This window comes from Haliaeetus albicilla, chromosome 21 (assembly GCF_947461875.1).
Source record: "Haliaeetus albicilla chromosome 21, bHalAlb1.1, whole genome shotgun sequence".
NCBI lineage: Eukaryota > Metazoa > Chordata > Aves > Accipitriformes > Accipitridae > Haliaeetus > Haliaeetus albicilla.
Window position 1 is genome coordinate 15,302,505 of NC_091503.1, and position 20,488 is coordinate 15,322,992.

The 20,488-nt window shown below is 38.0% G+C and overlaps 1 protein-coding gene across 4 annotated transcripts in view; it reads right to left on the reverse strand.

Annotated features, from left to right (window-relative positions):
* LYRM4 (LYR motif containing 4) overlaps positions 1–20,488 on the reverse strand; it is a 90,439-nt gene that overhangs the window by 39,402 nt on the left and 30,549 nt on the right. For 2 of the 4 annotated variants that reach the window (XR_011329131.1, XM_069809033.1), the window contains one exon: positions 7,092–7,197. The exons of 1 other annotated variant lie outside the window; for it this stretch is intronic. Coding sequence is in view for 2 of the 3 variants with exons in the window: in XM_069809033.1 (XP_069665134.1) it covers positions 7,092–7,197 (106 nt within the window). In the remaining variant the exon portion in view is untranslated. Of the gene's footprint in view, positions 1–7,091; positions 7,198–18,263; positions 18,318–20,488 lie in introns of those variants that run through there. One more of the 4 variants, XM_069809034.1, reaches the window with a different exon arrangement.

Genomic DNA, 20,488 nt, shown 5'->3' on the forward strand with positions numbered 1-20,488 from the left:
CCGGCTTACACACCTATTAAAAACTTGGGTGATATTCAGCTAATAGCTCAGTGTTGCCCATGGTTTCAACGGATGCCAGATAACAGCAATGAACAAGAGATTGGTGAGGCAACACACAGCTCTCCCCATTCTTCAAAGCATCTGCCACCCAAAAGGTGATGCAACAGCCTGGGCATCATTAGGAATACCCACCTGTGTGGACATGACCCATGCGACAGTCATTCTACAGCAGATAATAAACAAAACAAATTTCTCTTATACACGCATCATCACAAGGTGAGCAAGCATTTGTCAGGATTCACTCTTTCAGAGTTATATATAACCTGTGCCATCTTCCCTATTCTACATCAAAGCTTACTGAAAAGGTGTGCAGAACTAGCTAACTTTCTTGTGTATTGGAACAAACAGTTATGCTTTCTGCATGTATGAGGAACAATATTTTTCTTCTTTGCAGAAGTGCAAAAATAGACTCCAAGTGATATTTCAGGGAATTGCCTAATACAAGGGAGGCACCCTTCAAACCCATTTTTAGAAAACAAAAGCATGGTTGTGATTACTTTCCTCACATAGTGAGAATGACATACACTCTTCGTCATTTTCCCCTCTACGTATTTTTTTTGGAATATGACTTTTCGTTCCCAGTTTAGCCTTTAACTAACTGCTTCCTAAGTGACAAATGGCATGCTATGGGGAGAGGAGCTTTACATTAGACAAAAATTCTCAGCCAACTTCACCCTTCCCTGCCTGGCTATATTTACAGCCACACCTTACATTACTGAGTCTTGAACAAGCACAAAGTGCCTGCAGAAATGCTGCTGATTCAGAACTCTTCACCTGCAGTGAGATAGCCTGTTACAACCACTTCAACCAGGGCTAGGTCGCCATGCAAGACATATAGCAGGGTAGCAGCAAACCTCTGTTATAATTCTTGTTAGGGCTTTGGGAATTAACTTTTTTTTTTTAAATTTTATTTAAAAGAACAAGACATTAAAAAGCCAAAAGCTCTTCCCTCACCCACAGGAAAAGACATTCAAATCATATGTAGTGTTATTACTCACTTGAATCAACCATAATGTTCCAATATGTCCTTCCCTAACTGAAATGTCATCTATACTACATACTTCAAAACTGAGCATAACAAGTGAGAGGAATTTTTGTCCAGCACTATGGAAAATGTGACCGAGATTAAAAAGTAAGGAATGAAATTCTGACACCCCTTCCTGAGCTGAGCACTGGCAAAATGCTGCAACTTCCAGGGACATTGCTATTCCATCTAAATGCCAGCTTGTAAAGGTATGAGTGATGATGGATATTTCCTCACCAGCTTAAAAGATTCTGGAGTGAGGATGCAATGAGAGGTTTCTGTGACAGAGCAAGTAAAAGTGACATAAAATGCTTCAAGTCTCTGGCAAGAGAGAGAGACAGCAGCCAGATGCCACACCCTCTGAAGGGAGGCATGGGAGTATAACTAGTATTGAACGTAGGGTATGTTATTTTGTCCTTTCTTCCTTCCCATCATAAGCAGCCGTGGTCTACTCTGCTACATGTATCTAGAGCTACAGAGGATTCAGGAAATTAAATATTCTATACTTAATAGTCTGTATTTAATATTCTATATTCTATAACTATTTCTGCTGAATGGATTATCTCCCCTGCACAGTATAAGGCAGCTGAACTCCTGCACAGCACAGATGCTAAATGCTAGCTGCAAACTTGGAACAGAACAACACTGAAGGATGAAGGTTACCTTACAAGCTCTAATACCTGTTGCCATTAGAATTATCAGTATAGTAGTTTATGTTTGACTTTCAGACAATATTAAAAGCCAGGAAATATTTGAGTGGATAACTGAAGTTCTAAATAAGCAAACGAGAAAGCAAAACCACGCAAGGAATTACAAGCCAAAACAAGGCTGAAGATGTTAAGTCTGTACTGAGGATGTAAAGTTTTTACTCTTTCACCTTCTGAGTCTGGCATAATGGAGTCCAACAAGTGCATTTATATGGCTATTTATAAGGTTTAAAAACAAACCAAAATCCACCCTCATAACAAATCATATGGGCACAGTCTTCTATTAATTCCATTACAGTCATATTGTGAAACAAGTTGTCTCTCAAAATGTTAGGAAACAACATTCACACATTACGTGAAATGTGTGATACTTGGCTCTTTGGATTAAGAGATGTAAAATTATTTCAGTTGCATCTACTTATAAATAATTTCTTTGTTTTTAAAAGCATGCATAAGTAATACACTTCATAGAGCTAACATTTATTTTCTCAGTTGAGAGAACTATCTGAATCAACTGGAAAGTGTAGTCCTTTGAAGGGATGACTAGTTTCACGACATGACTGAAACGTATGCTACAGGTTCTCTAATGAACAGAGGAAAGAGGGTGGACTATGAATTTTTTTTTGTGGACATCACATCTCTAAGAACACCAAGGACTGATAAACAATCTTTTTTTTTTTCAATAACTCGCCCTATGTGCATTTGCAGTGGGCGACCTGAGGAAGTAGTTTATGTGGAAGGGGGATCTTGGAGCTTCCGGGCAAACAGCATCTGTAAGACAAGTTTGCTAAATGTGGCATCACTCACAGACAGCTCTGTGATGCTGTAGAGGTTTGATGCTTGTGATCTGTGGACGAGGAACCAACACGTCCTGTGCACGCTTTGGATACTCCCAGGAAGCAGCCAGGTGATCTTGCCTGTTACAAGCAGCAGAGGAAAGACTCATGCTGGAGCCCAGGGAGGAAGGGAAGAAGTCACTGTAGGCCACAAGTCATGATGCCAGAAGAGGACCACATTTTAAGCACTGACAGAGAAGCGATCTGTGAAATGAAAAAACACTGGGGCAAACTGCTGCAGCTCTAATAGGGCAGATGAACATGTTGTGCACTGATGGCACAAGGGGTTGCACTAATGGTAAGTCCAGCAGGACTGACCGACTGAACTGTGAATGCTCTAGCTCCATCTGCACTGGGCATGACAGTTATTCAGCACCAGCTGGCAGGAACAAAGGGGGAGAACAGTGCCAACAGATGGAAGAAAGGAACAAGATCCTGCAGTGTTCATGGTCCTGCTCATCAAGCTGGAAGCCAGCTGGAAGAGTGACAAGATCTCCGGTCCTTGAATTTCCTTATTAGAACTGACTCAGCTTGGGTAAGATCTCAATTTGCCTCAAGGCTTATGAGCCTCATAAGGCAACTTGCAGGGCCATGAAGTCTCAAAGCAAGGCCAGGAAGAAAAAACCCATTCTTGGGATGCATCTCGGCAGACCAAGACTCACTCCAACGTAGGAGGATGCAAGGTCACTTAAGAAAACACCAACCTTGTCATCTTGGTAATCAGCACGAACACGTCTGAGAATGAGCCTGCAGGAGGTACCTCTGGCAAGGGAATGGCATTTGAGCAGAGACCTAATGTCAGATACACAGCAGGAATGAGGAGGAGAGAATTGCTCCTCGACTACAAGAAACGGGTGAAAAGGAATAGAAACTGAAAGATCACAGAAGAAAAATGAAAGCAGAATGAAAACAGGAGTCCCCCTACCCCCAAACCCTAGGTCCAGCCCACAGCACTTGAGGGGAACTCTGATGCCCATCACAGCAATTTTGCTTTGTATAAACTACATCTGTTTATTATTATAGTTACCAATGGGACATTGCTGGGGAATATTTCCCATGGGTGATTGCACTTTTAATAGTACATATAACAGAATATCTAGAATGCCAGGTTTCGTAATGACCACAACAAACATTTTATGTAAAAAAACGAAGAGTAAAAATGCCTGTAACTCTGCTAACACCATCCTGCAAACATCCACACACCACAGGCAACATACCAGTGAGAAAGCTTCAAGCTTGGAATGAAACAACATTGATGGGAGAAAATCAATGGAAAAATATGTCCTCCTCCTTTTTTTCCCCTTCACTGCTTTGGATGTACACATTGTCAGGCCTTTGAGCTTTGTTTAATTATTTTGTGCAAGGGACTGGAATCCTGTAAGTATTTATGTGTGCATGTGAGAGTGTGAAAAAAGGGCGAAATGCAGTAGCTACACAAACAAGTTAATAGGACTTTTAAACTACTGAACTGTTCCTCAGCTTCTACTGTTTCAATTTCTCATTCCTTAAAATTCAGTAAATCCAATACCAAACCATTAAGCAATTCTGTATCTGCTTTGATAAACAACATTTGATTAATGATAAGAACGACATGGGATGGTATTACCAAGACGACCCACGTAGTGCAATATATTTTATCCATCTTACTGGAATAAAATATTGTTTTACTGAGAGCAGCACTGTCTAGCAATGGTAGACCCTCAGAGTGGAAATTCGAGGATGCCATTACTGTATTTGTGACCTGTGTGAAGGCTGCATAGATCTGCTGTTTTTTATCTCCCCCAAGTGGTCAAGTGAGTTCGTAAGTCTGCCTTAGGGAAGCACTTCCTCCCCCTCTAGAGCATCTTCTACAGTGTCAGATGAAAAGGCTACTGGTGGACCAGGAAAACTTTAAAGCTGAACAAAAATTCATTAAGAAGGCAGAAAGCACAGGAAACACCCAGTGTCAAAAGTAACCCAGTTACTCCACATATTCACACATAACCCCTAAATTTAATTCCTAACTCCCTTCCCAGCATACAAGTGACTAAACTACACCTTGAAATAGTACTCATGTTTCACAGTTTACAAGTGGGTTTAATCACCTTGGTACAGATTTACTAATAATTTATAATCCAATTTGTCTTTGAAATAACTAATATTTCAAGCACCTGACATCAGAGGTATCTGAACTCATATAATCTCATTGCAATTAATAGTCTCAAACCATTCAATTGCAATCTATCACTACTTCTCAAACAGCACTGATTACAGTTACTTTCCATTTTTCTTTAATGTCTCTTGTAAATTGTAGTAAATAAGCAGGTAGCCTTCACCCTTTTAGTTATATGTATGTTTAAAAAGTCATGAAAAGGGTATGGAAAAAGAGGAGGAAATCCTCATTGTTATTTTAGCTATACTCTAAATCTGTTACAAACATTAATGTGGCTGCAGGCCAGTTTAGACAGGATATAAACGACTGTCCTCCACTTTGCTCTTTTCTCCAATCATTAAAGTTTACTTAATATTCATGAAAAATACTTTATATCGCTGGAAGCTAAAAGCCTCTCTTTATTCACAGAACAATTACACCTCTGGCTGTATCATAAATTACCTACATTGTCAGGACAACATACTTACAACCTTATCTGGAGGACCAATCCTAGATATGAGAGAAGAGATTTGTTCTCATGCCTAATAATTAGTAAAAATCCTTTGCTGTTTACTTAAGCTCTAAAGAGTGCTTTTTATTTATGGTTGTCAAATATTACCAGGATCACTAGGAAATCTTTCAAAGTCAGATAAAAATTTGAAATAGGGAATTTCCACTGGTGTTTGTGCTTACTGCTCACACACACTGAATTTCCCAAAAGATATATATGCAATTCTTTGATTGATCTTCCCAGAGAAGGTCTAGCCAGAGGCAGCTGGCTTGGGCTGGGAAAAAGCAGTCACCAAACACGCATCTTTCTCATTATGACAGGCAAAGGTGGCATTGAAGGTGATATTAAAACACTTTTCTTGCCTTGTCAAAGCTGGCCCTGCAACTGGGATGAAACATGCACAGCGTTCCACAAACTGAAGTTCAGAAGTACATCTTAACTTCTACTTCCATTGGAAAAACCAAACCCAAACAAGAAAAACCAAGCAGAGTTTTGTAGAAACAACTTCTGAATTACAACTTTGGCTTCGGGTATAACCTTATGGATCCACTACTGTTTTATGCCTACAACTTTATTTTTGATTTCTTATGGCAAGTGCTGGATTCTACAACAGGTAAGACTTAGGAGCCGTTTTAGTCCAATTCCCACTCTCGCCCTGCAAAAGTTTTCAGAAAAATTCATGATGTTGATTGAAATTCCAGTGTTTATCTATTCCCAAAGCAGTATTTTCTCCCACGAAGTAAGAGCAAGATACTTCCTAGATCCAGTAGGGAATATAGTTAAAACCCATAAATAAAAACATCCCTTTGATTTAGAAAAATTTTAAATATTTTGATCTTAAGAAATAAGGCTAAAACAAATAAGCTTAAAATCTGAAAGCTGACACAGATAGAAATCTCTGCTAAATACTATTTAAATGTCACTTTCTACACCAAAAGTAATCTGTAGCTCATATACCAGAGAGCAGTCAAATGATTACTTTTAAGATGGAACAATGGAAATTACAGGTTTGACAAGCATATACCATGATTAAATTAAACACTGCTTTTCTGCTTTGCACAGTTTACATTTACAGAATTTACTTTTTAAACAATATTGGCATTTGGAATTTGTTTATATCAAAATATGCAACATTATTCCTGCTCAAGTTCCCTAGCTCTTTGTGTGTCTATACAATAACATTCTCCTTAGTTCGTTGTAGTAGTAGTTGTAAATTTTCTTTGTAACCAGTTTCTGTGTAAAAGAATTGAATGCTCAGATAAAAGAACAAAACAAAAAATAAAGTCCTTAACGCACTATTGTTAAGAGTAGCTTTTATTTCCGTAAACTAAATGAGTCACTGATGATGCTTGTTAATATGGTAGTAGAAAATAGTATTAGCACTAGCAATTCAGGACAGGTTTGCAGGGATTTCCAACCTATGTCAATTGTCCTTCCTGGCCTTCAACCTTAAGAAAACCAAATTTGAACAGCAATGGTCAAATACCACCAAAGAGAACAACCACTGGATCTCACTTTGTTCTCATTGCTCATAAGCTGAGTAAGAGCTGCCCTTTGTGTTTGTCCTTTTGTGTACCAGATACACAAAAGAAAGACAGACCTATTTCTTAACCAGCTGCTATGCACTGAAGAGAGGACTTCGTGCCCACCATACAACGAATGTTGGGCCACGGAATTGGCTGCACAAACAGTAAGCTGGGTAAGTGGCTTTTTAATATTATTATATTGCGCATTTCTCCTACATAAGTTTTACAATGTATCCGTATACCCACTGTGTATAACTTAAAAGCTGTGCAATATAATAAAGAAAAATGCCACTTACCTGACTTTCCATAATTTGGTCTACAAGTCTCACTAGTATGCTAAATATTGGGATGTCATAGGAGAGCAAAGAGTCAGTCTTTTGACAACGAAGAATGTCATGTAGCCTAAAAAAAATTACAAAGGGTTTTTGCTTCTCTAAGGGAAAAAACAGACTATATTAATTTTTCTGTTAAGCCAATCATTTAAGTTTTCCTTCCAATGAAAGAGAAGGTGTTTCTGCCACTTTCTGCCACTCCACATACCATTTCTATATACCTTCAAAAGAGATCCATTAATTTTTCCTAAATGTTTTTCCTAAGCATTAATTCTCCGTTGATAAATATATCTCCAATACATACACCACTTTTTAATCTATTTAAACCATGTTCAGGGCAGGAACAAGGGTAGGGAAGTTGGAGTAATTTCATAGCCAGACACAGAAAATTAGTCAATAACCAAAATAACTGTTTCTAAAACTACAGAAAATTTACTGCAGCTTTGTAACTGTTTAAGTGTTCAATCAGGCTCATATAGTAAGAATAAAAACACCCCTGGATTTAGAGAATGCACCAGGCCTGCAGGTGTCTTGACACAACATAAGTAAAATTAATGAAAACATGACTTATAAAGGGCAGGACAAAAAAAAAACCCCAAACCCTAACAAAAGCAAACAGAACCAAAAAACCTTACCAAATTCCAGAACACTGAATTGCAGTGTGCTACCAATAAAATTTATACATAAAATTTTGTTTTAAAAAATAAAAATCACTTACCCTTTACATACATACAATACAAAGAGATTTACTGAAATACTGATATATAAAATAATAGTAAGCACTCTAAGATTCTCTTATTGCAAGGAAAGCTGAATTTGTGGTAAAAAGTAGGTTCAATTTTCTGCAGAGGTATAACATACTTTACTTGTATTGAATAATCAGGCTAGACAGATACCTAATGCCCAAGTCTACAGCAATCCTTTGATAAGGTGTGAAGAAACCTCGGCTATGGAGGCACAGTTCAGCCACCTTCTGACTGAGGTCAACTGAAAGCCAGCTTCACACATGAGATCAATAAGAAAATGAATAACATTTCTAGCCTGATATTATCTGTGCAGTGGTGATTGTAAGACACTGTCGATTCTTCCAAAATAACAATATCATTTACAATGCTTTAATTTCCTTCTTACTCTCAATATCTCCAATTCAAATAAACAGACCTCTATCATGTAAAATGGGGTTAGTTGTTTTTTGGGGCAGACTATAGCAATATATTTTCCTGTGACATTACATAGTATTCCAGTTAACGTTTCTCAACTCCTGCATGAAGTCCAGTTTTGCAAATATATGTGCCAGTGAAATAACAAAGGCTGAACTTTAGGTTCATATACAACTCTACACAAATTCACAACAGAATTAAGAATAAAATATTGCTAAGTATTAAACAACCAGAAAACCCCCATTGTGCCTCTGTAACGTCTGGCCAAAATCCTTCTGCATTTGGCGCTTTTCAACAGTAATCAGGAAATTCATTACCAATGCTCACAAGTTTTTATAATAATTTGCTAGATGTCTGTTGGTTATTAGGGTTTCCATCCCCAGAAGCTTAAGGGCAGCAGAACTCAAAACTGAGGAAGGACAAAGCAAACTTGAATTTCTTCATAGATTACACAGGAACTAAACCAAACTCTTTAGGGCCCTTGAGAACAAATTCAAAACTCACATGAACTTTAAATCCAAACCACTGTAAGCTCTCTAAAGCAAAGCTGAAAATCTAAAAGCTATTTCCTAAAAGAAAAATATACTCACAGCACCCAACACCAAAAAGCATCTTCACATTAAAGCGAGCCTTAAACCATCTTTGTCATACATGCAACTGAAGAATTACCTTTTTTAAAAAGGGAGAATCCAAGACAACAGGTAAAGATAAAAAGGATAAATGATGTTCTACACTGCCAAAGTTTGTGGCAGAACCAGCATTAAAAGGTGGGTTTTCTAAACTTCTGTTCCTTGAAAATAAATGCTTGATTATCTCACAGGCTTTTCAAGTTTCTTAGCCAAAAAAGAACACGAATAAATATACACCACTTTCCAACTCAGCTATAGGGTAAAGGCATTACATTGTTTTACCCTTGCAAAGTTTCACTGCCTAAATGTTTTCTTTCATCTCAGGAGAGACCTTCTTTCCAGTGTCATGTTCTTCACATTCGTTCTTTAGCCATGGCATTGCTCTCCATCCATCCTCTTTTTGGTGACTACCATTTAGTATAGGTTACTGCAGAAACATCTATAATCAATCTAAAGTTGTGTCACAGGAACATGGTCCTTACATGTGGGTTTCAGTCTTCCAAATGAAAAGACTATGCCAACAACTACTTGTACCACAGGGGAAAAATCTCAAATTGTTTATTAAGAGGCATGTTATAACAGCACCTTTTTGTTGCCTTCTGGTAAGTGCTCAAAGACAGTTTTGAAAGAAATGATGTGTTCCCATGAGAAAGGGCTATACAGTAAATACATAACTCTCTCTTATGATGCCTGTGAAAATTCTGAGGAAAAGAATGCATTATATGCCTTCGCCATTGGTTTCCAAAAGACTTCTGATGAAAAGAAAGTCTGAGTTTAGCTAATGGTTAAAACAATCAAATACTAGCACTAATATTTTGTAAAGGTCTTATAAAAAAAACCAACCAACCACACACCAAAACCAACAGCGAAAACAACAACAAAACCCCAAATATTTCAGATAGAAAAGATCATCTGAACCTTCCATAATACTCTTACCCCCACCCCCACCCCCCCAATCTATCATGAAATCACTAAACACTGCAGGACTATTAAATATTTTGGACTTATGGTTCTAGGTCTCAAGGAGGCTGCAAGGTGGAGCTGTCATGAGGGGGGATTTCCTTTCTCCCTCTGACATGGTCCCTGTGGGAACCACAAGTTCATCTCACAGGGAGTTAAGGAAGAGCAGTTCATCTGCAAAATACAAGGTGGTACTGGCATCCTCTTCATCCTTCCCACCTGTGCATGGTACAGGACTTGTGCATCCCATGCCTAAGGCTGCGATACAGACACTCTCCCTGGCTCCAACTGTTGAGTAACTCCTTGCTCCTCCTCCTCTCCAGAGAAGTGCTGAAGAGGGCAAGTGCAGGACCAGGACAAGAGCATAGCTTTGTGCAGGGCAGGGAAGCAGAAACATTGTCAAGGTGGGATGAGCAGCACACTGAATTGTGTAGAGCCACTGCCTCATAACTTTGGTATTATTCAGTGTCACATAAAGTTGGAATTGGTTTGCAGCCTGTCTTGGTAGTCTTACCTTCTGCTACGTAACCGTAAGCTTCTTGCATTTTAGTTCAGTTAGTAACGAATGGTAGAAACAAGCCAAAATAACTGTGTGTTGATACTTACAGCATAGGAAGACAGTCTGCTAAAAAGAACACGTTAAATGTTCCTAGAAACCAGAGGTTTAGTGCATTTTTGTACTTACTACAATAGCAACGAAATGCTTAATTCTAAATATATAGTATCACAATCCAAACAAATATTTGAAAGTAATTTTTCCATTCCTGCCATCCCAAAATCTCCTGATGCTTTCACAACCACAGATAAACAATGATAGTTAATTTTCAAACAGGCCAATACCTCCAAAACCTGAATCTCAGCTAAAACCCAGTGGAAAATTTTTGCAATACACATTTCTAAAAATGGCCCAATATATCAGCATACTACAGAGCACAGATTTTTACTAAGGGTGTGAGTTTTTCTCAATGGGATATTGGAAACAGCATTTCAGCATCATTTTAGTCACAGTCTCCTAAACGTGATAATAAAAGAACTGGAACATTAATGCAAGAAAAGCCATCAACTCCTCCTCTTCTCAGGTTTTCTGACACTTGAAGCATATTGTTACCTTACTTGATCCAAAACCAATACAAATGTGACCTGGAGACACAGACTGGCAGAACAGCCAGCTGGCTGGCAGAACAGCCAGTTGGATCAGGGCAGATGTGGCTTCATATTTCAGGACTTACAGCCCTGCCTCTTACAGAAACCTTCTTTTGACCACAAGATGCTGCTCTACTTTTCTTTTTCTTTTAAAACTTGGATTGAAGGATAATAAGGTTTAAGATTACAGTTTAAAATCATCTGGAGGTGGATGAGCACATACATGGAGCACCCAAAAGAAAGGAGAGCACATCACAGTACCTAAGTAAGGACAGGCTACCCAGGGCCATTTAGGATATAAGCAGAATTGCAAGAGCAACTCCAGTGGAGGTAAAACCTCCACAAGCAGTCTTCTTCATGATGAGTATTGAGCACACAAAAAGCACGTGAAATGTTTACAGCTTTGTTTGCTTTTTACCTTCTGATGGATCCTGGGATTAACAATCATGCCATGTACCAAAGGTAAAAGTACAGTTGATCATAGGATGTGGGACTTGATAGTCTTCCCATATTTGCCCCAAACCCTAGCATTTCCAAATCAGAAATATCTGCAATTGGTTCTTTCAATATAGGATTATTTCCAGAACAGATATTGCTTAAATGGATCTCAGTAACAGAATTCACATTTTCCCCCTCAGTGTGATTTCTACCAATGGTCCCGCTTAACTAATACTAAAAAACAGAAAACAAATAGAAATCTGAAATGCCCCCATTATTATTCTGAAGAAATGGCACTGAAAGATTCTTTATGTTAAATCAGGAGATGAAGCTCACAGTTTTTCCAAAAATTTTAGGTGAGACTAGGAAGTACTTCATGTTTTTTACTACAAAAGCATTCTGACCTGATGAGTTCACAGTAGTAAGCTGTTCACCACCTTTCTTAAGAGATAGAGAGTAGCAAAGAGAGGAACATTTATAAGTAAGTGTAACAATACCACGCATTAAAATGTCAGGTTGAATCACCAAGTCTTTCTAATACCACATTCAAATCTACTCAATTCTTACTTTCTGTGCAAGGAAAAGAGATGAAACTTTCTACTACTTACCACAGTGAGGGACATTCTGCCTAAAATAAAAAAAAAGCAGCTAAATTTTTGTCTCCATATTTCAAAAACTCCCAGATATTAACTTCAGTGAGTTTGCTTAACTGTTGCATCCATATCCCATATTGGGATATCCTGTATCCCACGTTGTGTAGTTTAATGTGTGATCTAATAGCTAGGGTAAAATTGTTATGTGGAATTGAAATTTTTTGCAAGAATGGCAGGGTTTTAGAATGTATCTAGACTAATAAGTGTTAAATATATGCCATTTGCCAGATTCGAAAGCAGACTGTTTCACAAGTACTATTACAATTCGTACAGCATTTCAGAAGCTTTAGGCTAATAGCAATTCATACATGTAAATTACCAAGAATTGACAAGAATGCTAAGTTTTATTTTTGCTGCTTTACCAAAATCCTTTAGAGAGACTTACCACTACTTCACAGCTGAGATCTACAGGAGAACTAAGGGAAAGGTCATCTCAACCACAGGAGTTTTTCTCTAAATAACTCAAGCCAGATTATTAGTTTAGTTGAAAAAAATCATGCTACTCAAAAGGCTATCTGATTATTTACTCATGTTTCTCAGTTAATACACAAACAAGTATTATAAATCAAACCTGGATTTTGGAAGACTTCATGTCTCTATGACTGAAAGTCAAGTTTGGAAAACAAATTCCAGATCCTACCATCGTGTGATGTAGATTCTGATCTTTTCAAAGCACAGCCTAACTACTAATTATAGCAGGAACTCTCACACACAAATGCTTCATTATTTAATTACAAAGCAACAACCTGATTATGTCTCACAATGATTCAGAGCAATGTTAACCTATCTCAGAAACTGCAAGCTCAAACCACAGCAGGCTTCGGAATCAAGCTATTTGAAGTGTGTCAGGTCAGTAACATAATTTCATCTTAGGACCATTCTGCTTTAAAGTAGCTGCGTTGCATCTCTGGTGCTGGAAATTAGTTCCCTCTGGCAGCAGCAGGAAATATAAATTAAAACGTGTATGTTGTAAGTAAAAAGCAATGAGCAGTTATTGATCAGGAGTGACCTCCCTCCACATAGCTGCATGTTGGCTGGGAGAAACTCCACACACTGCAGAAGTGATGGTTTTTATCACTGAAGTTTATCAAGTGTGGTGGCACTGCGGTATATATCCTACCAGCACTAGATGATGCATGGCTAAGAGTAGACATCAAGAGCAACTAAAAAAAAAAAAAAGAAAAAAAAAAGAAAGAAGAAATCATGAGCAATAAGAAAGTGGGTGAAACATTATGACTGGAGATCATAATCTGTCGTTTTTTAATTACTGAAGCAGAATTAACACAGGTGTGCAAGCAACACTGTGCAATATCGAAACTGCCCGCATACTGTGGGGTAGCCCTGATCAGTTCTGCTTGGCATGGAGGTTGAAGGTGGGCAGAATACAGCTGTGTGCATTTCAGAACTGGAAATAATTTTGTAAACCATCTTTTGTTGTTCCTCGTTTCCAATCAATCGCATGTGGGCAAGACGACATATCCCACTGTACAAATGTTAGCTGAGTATGCAAATGAGCAGCTGAGTATCCATGCCAGTAATTTTCTTCTGTACAGAGACTGGCTTATTTGGCAGCAATGAATGCCACAGGCAGAGAACTGTAAATGTCTGCATGTAGCTGCAGATACACAAAAAAATACTCTGTGCGTGACACTTCAGGTAAGAAATTCTGGGCCCCAGAGAAACAGAGTACAAGGGGAAGATTATGGACCAGGAGGGTGAAGATGGCTAAGTGTGAAGCCAATTAAGGTGTGGGAAGCCAGATGTGGATACCAGGCAGGAGCATTCAGCTATGGCCAGGTTGGACCATTGAAACTGCAAAGGCCTGAGCTACCAGCTATACTGAGGTAAGGGAACATGAATTATTACTTTGTGTCCACATCAAGAAAAACATACTTAGCCCCAGGCCTAAAAGACTGGTCCATCGTCACCCCAAAATACTAATCATGTGATCTAGTTACAATGTTTTAAAATATCTCTTCATTTGTTAAAAAGGACCAGCCATGATGTACACAGCTCCTAATATACCACCACTACAAACAAAAACTCCACATTTTAGATGGTAGGTCTGACTGGAAAGAGGAGAAGGTTGCATCTAGAAACTTGGTATACAGCTAGTGCAGCTCACACAGAGTTGATACTGAAGCTGCACTGATTGAGTCTCTCATAGTCACACAGAATTATACGGAGAACCATGATCACAGCACTCTGCATTTGCATTTATTTACTGCACTGATCTACTTCCAATACAGTAGTAACAGATCTACCAGTAGCACACTAAGCATAAATTTACATTTGTACAAGAAACGCCACATTAACAATGCTGTTCTGAAAGTCCCGTTGCAAAAGAAGATGTGGTATTAATCTACAAGTGCAGGACTCCACATACATATGCCTCACTGTGATGAGCTGCAATTTGTCATTTTTTTAACGAACTATAGGACAGTGGGTATTCAGTGTCTCTCCCCACGTGCCTAAGAGAAACTCCTTTAGCTGTATATCTATTCCATAACCCTAAAAGCACTAGGCCAAAACAAACCAAGCATTGTGTGTTTAAGAATACCAACTTCAAGAACTTAGAGGCTGATTCTAATGCATACAGGTTAATGAGAATTAAGGAAAGGAAATACAAGCCCCCAGTTATTCTGCAATAAGACTGGCTATGCTTTTATTCCCTTTGTTGAAGAGACTCAGGAAAACATTTCTATAAAAACATGTTAAAATGAGAAGCAAATGGCATTTAAAACAGCTTCACTTCCTACTTCGGGTAGGCCTGAGAGCAAGGGGAGCAAGCATGTAGGAAGGACAGTGCTTGAAGAAAGAAATAAAAGCACAGTAGCTGGCACTTCTCTGCAATAATATTATCAGCCTGCTGAGAGCAATTACAATAGCACAGACAGCACTTGCTTTATTGTGACCTTATTGAATTAAATCTGAGGAAAAAACTCTGAGATTCAGCAGGGAATTTATTAGAAAATTTTAATGCCAACTTAAATTTGATCCAAAGGCCTCAATACTAAAGGTCATATCCATTACTATACGGTGGGAAACCTTGAATCTCTCTGCTCCTATGTTCCACCCTTTCTCAGTTTTGTTTTCTTTTGTAAGAGCAGGTCAGATTCTCCTTCTCTCAGCTTCGCAGCACTCTGTGTTAGAGGTAGAAGACTGATATTTACATTTTTAAAAGCCTTAGCCAGCAAGTCAAATAAAGAACCCCAATCTTACCTTAAATGAAAAGTTGAAAATGAAAACCACAATCAAGCAGCACTGACAAAACTAATGTGCTATACAGCTGAATTTTACCACCTTATGTAGATATACAAAACATATAACCTGATCCTCACTGAATTATCTGCCACCGCTTGCAGATCAACTGCCATCATGACAGGGGAGTCAGTATGAACTCACTACGGACTTGCACAGAATGGCAAAAGCTGTGTAGTGTTTTTAAAAAAAACCAAATTCTTAACTCTAGATTATTGCAAACCGTTGAAATTGGAAGTACCATCACTGAAGTCTGATCAGCTGAGTTTCAAAGGCTCCTTGTTTGCATATCAGCAAACACAATGGTGGCAATGGTTACTGGGTATTTCTTCAAGCCCCATCATTCCCCCACCCAGAGCTTTCAGCTTTACAACAGGAGATGGACATGCTAAGCACCTGTGAAAAATATAAAGCACACTGTGTAGCTCATGAATTACTCCCTGAAGGAAGTATTCCCCACAGATTTGCAGGGTAGCTACATGAAGTTACCCTTAGCTGAAGATTGAGGAAAGAAACAGAAACATAGACTGCCTGTACTTTACCAGAAGATGAAAAGGACCACAAGTTCTACTTTTACACTGTACCCATTTTTTTCGGTATTCAGTATATGAAACTGTATTAAAAGGAAAAAGCTCATGTTCTCGAATGCTTATGTAATTTTGAAGCTTACACTCTAGTGACTTCCCGAGTACCTTGAGCTCTTAAGTGCCCATATTAGTCAGCATAAACATGTGAACACAAGTCCAGATCCTTGCTACCAATCTGCTCAGGTACCCTCTGAATAAAAGAGCCTTCCTCTCTTTTCAGTCTATGAGAATATACATTATGAATATTCATTACACTCCTTACTTTCTCAGTAGCCTCAGTATTCACTTGGTGTAGGATGTCTGAGGAAAGGAAGAAGGTTAAAAGACAATTTCCTGTACCAGGCTCACTTAAGTATCAAAATATATCCCACCTGATGACCTGGTAGCAGCAATTTCAGTCTTCCTCAAAAGTACTGGAAAACCTGGCAATTGAACTAGTTTAATCTATTGTTCGGGCTATGCTGGCATTAAATATATTTTTGGAAGACAGTGCATGAAAATCACCTTTTCTGAACTTAATACACACAAGATTTTACATTCTTCATGCTAATAGCCAAATTAAATTTAGTTTCATGTATGTCTCGGGTATCTTTGCAGGTTTGAAACCAAAAAGGCAAATACAATTTGAATGCCACTGAAAGGTTACCACTTCTTAAAGACTTGTGTTCACACATTCATGCACCGACCCAAGCTTACTTACCCTTTTAGACACTGATGCAAACGACCTCTAGCTCAGAACCCATGCAGAAGTGTCTGGGCTGACATGCCATATCAGCTGCACCCCAGGATGCCTGCTTTTGAAACTAAATAACAACTTATTCACACAAGCACCCTACCACAAAGCCCTCTATGCACAATGTGAATATACTTAATGTGCCATGCTAAAGAAAGTGTCGATGGTTTTGTCTTCTGAATTGCTTTACCCTTCACAAACAGATTGATTACACATGCTTGCTTTAATGCGATTTGATTTGGTAGCCACTATAATTTTGTTCATTAGATAGTTGTGTCTTATCAGCTTTGTCTCATTTGAAAAAGGAGGGACAGGCTTAATTTATTACTTTTAACATTTGCAAGAAGTCAACAGAATGGCTGCTAGACTAAAACTGAAACATTTAATATTTTAATTTGTCTTTTCACATAAAAGCTAGACTTGATGTTAGACTACAGACATCTCAGTTTTGTATACTGACAACAAAATCTCTGGGTCTGATTTTTTTTTTTTTTTTTAAGGACCTGGGCAACACATGATTTTTTCCATTAGTAAGAAGAGGACAGGAATTACAGAAACAGAAATTTCAATTACAACACAGGGTAGGATGGCATGAGGCTTCATACTAGTGTTTAACTCACTTGTTTGCCAGCCATTTTTCTCTCATACAATTTCAAAGAAGTGAAATAAAAACTATCCATCTATTAACAATAGTTTTCAACTAACAGTATCTTATTTGAAATACAGAGAAATATAGTATTTTAGAATACTAAGCTGGAGTACTATGTGAGGATGGAGCCAGGATGGAGAACAAGAAAGACAAGAGGAATGGGAATGCGGACATGTCTGATCTTGAATTGCTCAAATGACAGGGAACTTTGCTACCTGCATCAAGATTTGGATGTTTAAATCAGTCCTTTTGTGTCCTAGGACTGAGACCCTCATGAATTTTTTACTCACCCCTTGATAAAGATGGTTCGTTATCATCAGGTATACAAATACTTGTTTCCTACTGTTCCGACTGATTAAAGAGGTTAGTCATATTCATTCTCCAGCTCTTTCAACTCCTCACCTGTTGTTCTTTCCCCAAATAAGCATTTATTTTTCTAATCTCATTTTCAATTTAAGCAAAGGGTGTATCTCTAACTCTATGTAAAATACCATTTAATTCTACAGTATTTCAGATAACTAATTTAGTCAACAGTTCCTTTCACAAGCAGCATTGTAAAATTAGGCCCTACACAGTAAGATATTAAAATAATTAAATTTATATCATGTTTGAGTTTAACAACATTAATAACTTTTATCTGAATTTTTATATGTATATGTATGTTTACTTGAAAAATTGCAGTTCACCTTTAGGATGTCAATTAAAAAGACAAGTAAAATTGCAAAAAACACAAATAGCTGCTTCCCTACTTCTCTCTTTTCCTATCCTGGTGTTCACACTGGCTCTCATTTAATTAGAAAATAACAGCATTAACTATTAAGTCTTTCTTCACTGCTCATTAGGCAGGGCTTTTAATTCTTATATTGTCTTCGGTGTGGCCCATAAAACATAGTAAGACTGACACAACCAATGCGGTCAGCATCCTGCCAGGTTTCTGTCTAAGCAGATTTTCTTCTCCAGTCCACTGCTATTTGGGTCTAAAGGGGACAGAGAAGAGAGTGATGTAGATGATAAAGGGATACCTACTGACATGGACAGTGTTCTAAGACTTGGAATACCACGCTTTACCTCCTGCTGTAAGCATATTTTGGGAACCTGGGCAAATAATTTAGTTCTCTGTGTACCAAAGTCTTTAAATATTATGCTTAAATTTAAACAGAAGTAGCCTCTTCATTTCCACCTCAATATCTTAAGGACAGGCACGTGGTGAAATGCAGAGTTAAAAACAGGGTGCCTTATCTCCCAGACCTCACTACTACTTCTGTAAAGCAGCAGTAGTACTAATAATTCTCTCTGCCCTCTGCCTTGCTTTTACAGCTGAGAGAAAGGAAACAGTCCCAGCCCTGACAAGTCCCTTAGGATGGCACAACAAATGTAGGTGTACTGTCATACTCACAAAATTATTAGTAATAAAACTAGCACTTTTGAAAAGACTTACTTCCTTTTTTTTACCCATAGAGCATACCATACATGTGGTAAAGGTATTTTACTGTCAATGGGTTAATGCTTCAGTATTATTTTACAGCACAACTTAGCATACCAATTTTTTCTCCTCTTCCCCCAAGAGCATACATACAAATCATTTAAAAGCAATTTACAACATGTCAAACTGCTTAAGGAGACTCTTAAAAATCTAGTGTATGAAGTTAACCATTGGCATGATTTATTATTGAAGTTCCACTGTTATAACTTGACAATTAAGAAATATTGATAAATGTAAACACACTATTGATGTCAATTAAAAAGCACAAGATTGATTAACCTCCCAGAGGTATACTGGCACAAGCAGTTGGAGTGTAATCACCCCCAATAAGTATTCACTACTGACAAATGTGCATAGAAATTAAGACTTCTGTGAGACAAAAAGTACTTTCAATTAAAATTAAGATCGTTAGAACACATAATCAAAGCATTGGGTCAACAACAAAATCAACAGAATTACAAACAAGATCTGTATTAACGTGAAAGGTTAAGTGATTAGGTCACATAATGCTCTCATTAAACATACACTCAGATCAAAATATGGTTAAAAATTACCAAAGCAGCTGCTCAGCAAGTGAATTATGCTCACAGGAGAAAGACTAGGAACATATTATTTAGCCACTACATGGTAATATTCATAACTGCCCTGGTGAGGGACAAGACATTGTTTACAGGATAAACAGCAGATCTTTGTTTCAAAGCATGTATTTATGTACATTCTACAGACGACCAAATTATAAAGGTGAACTCGAAACTCTGCTTAGTAATGGTTCACTTCCTGCAAAGCAAACAGCCTAGGAATGACATTCAGGCAGTCTATACATCGAAGGGGGCAAGCATACATCTGACATACCCCAGAGAGAATAACAACAGGAATCAGTCAATTTGTGATTTAAATATGACTGGAAAAGTTTGGGCTCCTTTTTTCTTCTTTTTACTTGCTTTCAGAATTAATGTACTGGCATAATGCCTGTCACCAAGATGAAGGGCACTGCAGCTATAGCTTTTAATGGCCAAAAAAATCCCAGGCTCACCTCAGAAAGCACAGAGCTAAAGACAGCAGCAATGCACCAGTACCAAGGAGACTGCATAAACACTAATTAAACTTCTCTCTACACTCTTGTCTAGAAAACAGTTCTCCCTGCTTAAACTTCCAAGGGCTGGATCAGACATGCTGATATTGGAGTCTAGCAACTTTCTTCTCTAAAGCTTGGCCTTCATCACTACTTCATGGATCAAACACATTTCCCTCAAATACAAGCAGCTTACTACAGAAACACTAGACAGAATCCAAATTACTGCAAAAAAGATAAAATTGGAACGTAACATGTCAATGATGAAGCTCCTTTGTTTGAAAGAGCTTTATGTGAAGGCCATATGTATGTTTATTGTAAAAATAAAACCAGATCACTGTGAATTTACCTATCTGCAAATTCAGTGAAATGGTATTAGTGCCAGAGACCATGTTTGGTGCTATGCTAAACCACAGGGGTATTCAACGGACCCCCAGAATGGACGCCCAGAAGAATCACAATACATGCAGACACACAGGACTGTGAAGAAGGCTTTTTTTTTTAAAGTAACTGTTTTTTTCAGATTTTTATTAAATGACAGTTAACATTGGTGGGGTTAATAAACAGGTTTCATTTTGACAAGCAATTTTAAA